Below are 2,204 nucleotides of genomic sequence, written 5' to 3' on the forward strand. Positions count from 1 at the left end.
TTAACCCTTCAAGATTAAGGAGAGCGCCACGTTCTTCATGACGGCCAAGTTCCGCGTCCAGCACGAGATTCTCAGCGGACTGCAGTACGTGCAGATTGTCAAGCGCAAGGGTATCCGTGTTTCCAAGGACACGGAGATGCTGGTACGTACTGGCGTATGAGCCGGTTCTGGGACAACCTCGCTGACATTTCCTTCCAGGGCAGCTTCGCTCCCAACACAGACAAGACACCCATCTACACCAAGACTTGTGAGTTGATCAGCCAGCATCGACGGCTGACCCCTTTGCTAAACATGTCTTAATAGTCCCCGAAGAGGTCGCTCCCTCGGGCATGCTCCTGCGTGGCACCTACTACGCCTTCACGAGCTTCGTCGACGACGACAAGAAGGTTCACCTGGCTTTCGAGTGGAGTTTCGACATTGCCAAGGACTGGTAGAGGGCCGGACGCAAACGACGAACTGATGACGACGGACTAAGGAGGGACAAGGACGATGAGACGCAAATGACTTGGCCATGACAGCCTGTCCAACATGCGCTCTTGTCATGCTCCTGCTTTCGGATAAAGTCCTTCGCTTGCTTTTACTCACTTACGAATCAATGCGATGAAATGCATCATGACTAGGCCTTTCTCAGTGATGTAAATTGCACTGCTCGCCGGCAGACTCTCCAATGGACATGTCTGTCTTTGTTCGTCATGATCCTAACCCTAAAGCCTTACATCCTCCAGTCCGCATGCTGCAGCGGAGTAGACATCACATTGCATCGCACCCTCCCCCGCGACGTCGGCTCGCCTTTGTCAATCACAAAAAGTAATCCGGCAAGCCCGTGCCGTCCGCCAGCTTCTCCGGCCCGTTCTGCTGCATGTCCTTGACCTGGTCATTCTCGGGCGCGGCGGCGAAGACGTTGAAGAAGCGCTCGCCCGTGTCGCTGACCTCGAGCACGCTCGCCATGTTGCCGCAGCGGTAGCAGTAGTTGGGCGCGCTCCAGACGGTGCTGAGCCTGTCGTCGTACAGCACCTGGAAGCCCTCCTGGCACAGCTGGTGGGCGCGCAGGATGTGGCTCATGTTGTTGACGGCGAGGAACTTTCTTGACAACCTGCGCGCCGAAGGTGTAGCCCGGCGCCGCGCGGCGACAGGGAGAACTCGTCGCGGTCGGGGTCCGGGTCGGACCAGACGAGGTCGGCCATGGGGCCTTCGTGGGGGATCTCGCGGAAGCGGTCGATGACGACGATTTGGTCTATGGAGTGGATGGAGGGAGAAAGGCCTGTGGTGCGGGGGCGAGGTTGGTCTTGTCAGCTTTCGGTCCTGAGCGAGCGGCGGGGGGCGGGCGGCCACGAAACACGAGACGTACCTCCGTGAACGCAAAAAATGTCATTGTTGATGACGACACTCAAGGTCAGGAAGTCAAACATGTCGGTAAAGTAGTGCCAGACGTTGGCGTTGCCGTATTTTCTAGAGCACTCTGTATAAAAGCCATAGGACTGTGTGACGCCACGGGATTCGTGGTTTCCTCGAATCAGGTGAACGCGATCGGGGTATCGAAGTTTCAGACAAACTAGGAGAGAGATGGTTTCAACGCTGAACATGCCTCGGTCGACGTAGTCTCCTGTCCCGTCAGTGTCAGTGGTTGGGTTTCTCGTAAGCAAACAAAGACGTCGTGGGACGAACCTAGGAAAAGGTAGTTTGTATCTGGGCACCATCCTCCGATCTTGAAGATCTCGATCAAGTCATAAAACTGGCCGTGAATATCGCCGACGACAGTGACTGGCGCTCGCACGTGGACAACGTTGCTCTCTCGCATCAGCAGCTCTTTCGTCTTGGCGCATATGGCCTCGATGACGGGCTCGGCGAGGAGTTCTTTTTTGTACAGCCGCGAAATGCACTCGTCCAGGTCGACCGATGCTGGCGGCTCAAGTCAGCAGGGGAGCTCAACCAACTCTGAAGACTGGCTCGGGACGCCAACGGGGCAGCCTCGGTGGCGGGGCGGAGGTACGCACAAGGTAGGCTGGGCATGCTGGCGAGCTTGCGGTTCTACGACAGCAAGCGCCGTCGCAGATTCGGTGGTGATGGAAACTTGCTGGAAGCTGCAGAAATCCTCTCTCACGAGGCTGGTCGGCGGGACGATTGACCCGTAAGGATACGAGCCAAGCAATGTTCGGCGGGCACCTTCGCGGCGCTGCATCAGCATGGTCGGAGAGGGGTGGTCG

The 2,204-nt window shown here is 57.3% G+C and overlaps 2 protein-coding genes across 2 annotated transcripts; one reads left to right on the plus strand and one right to left on the minus strand.

Moving 5' to 3' along the window:
- Positions 1–4: 4 nt before the first annotated feature.
- Positions 5–609, plus strand: VDBG_01346 (rho GDP dissociation inhibitor; the record flags this gene model as incomplete). The annotated part of the gene is made up of 3 exons (XM_003009617.1): positions 5–142; positions 199–247; positions 304–609. The coding sequence occupies 3 exons, from the start codon at positions 38–40 to the stop codon at positions 432–434; spliced, it is 285 nt and encodes a 94-aa protein (XP_003009663.1).
- Positions 610–798: 189 nt separating this feature from the next.
- On the minus strand, positions 799–2,010 carry VDBG_01347 (serine/threonine-protein phosphatase PP2A-3 catalytic subunit; the record flags this gene model as incomplete). The annotated part of the gene is made up of 5 exons (XM_003009618.1): positions 799–1,093; positions 1,168–1,261; positions 1,349–1,603; positions 1,666–1,899; positions 1,995–2,010. 5 exons carry the CDS (start codon positions 2,008–2,010, stop codon positions 799–801), a joined length of 894 nt encoding a protein of 297 aa, XP_003009664.1.
- Positions 2,011–2,204: the final 194 nt, after the last annotated feature.

The sequence above is a fragment of the Verticillium alfalfae genome, genomic scaffold (genome assembly GCF_000150825.1).
Source record: "Verticillium alfalfae VaMs.102 supercont1.1 genomic scaffold, whole genome shotgun sequence".
Taxonomy (NCBI): domain Eukaryota; kingdom Fungi; phylum Ascomycota; class Sordariomycetes; order Glomerellales; family Plectosphaerellaceae; genus Verticillium; species Verticillium alfalfae.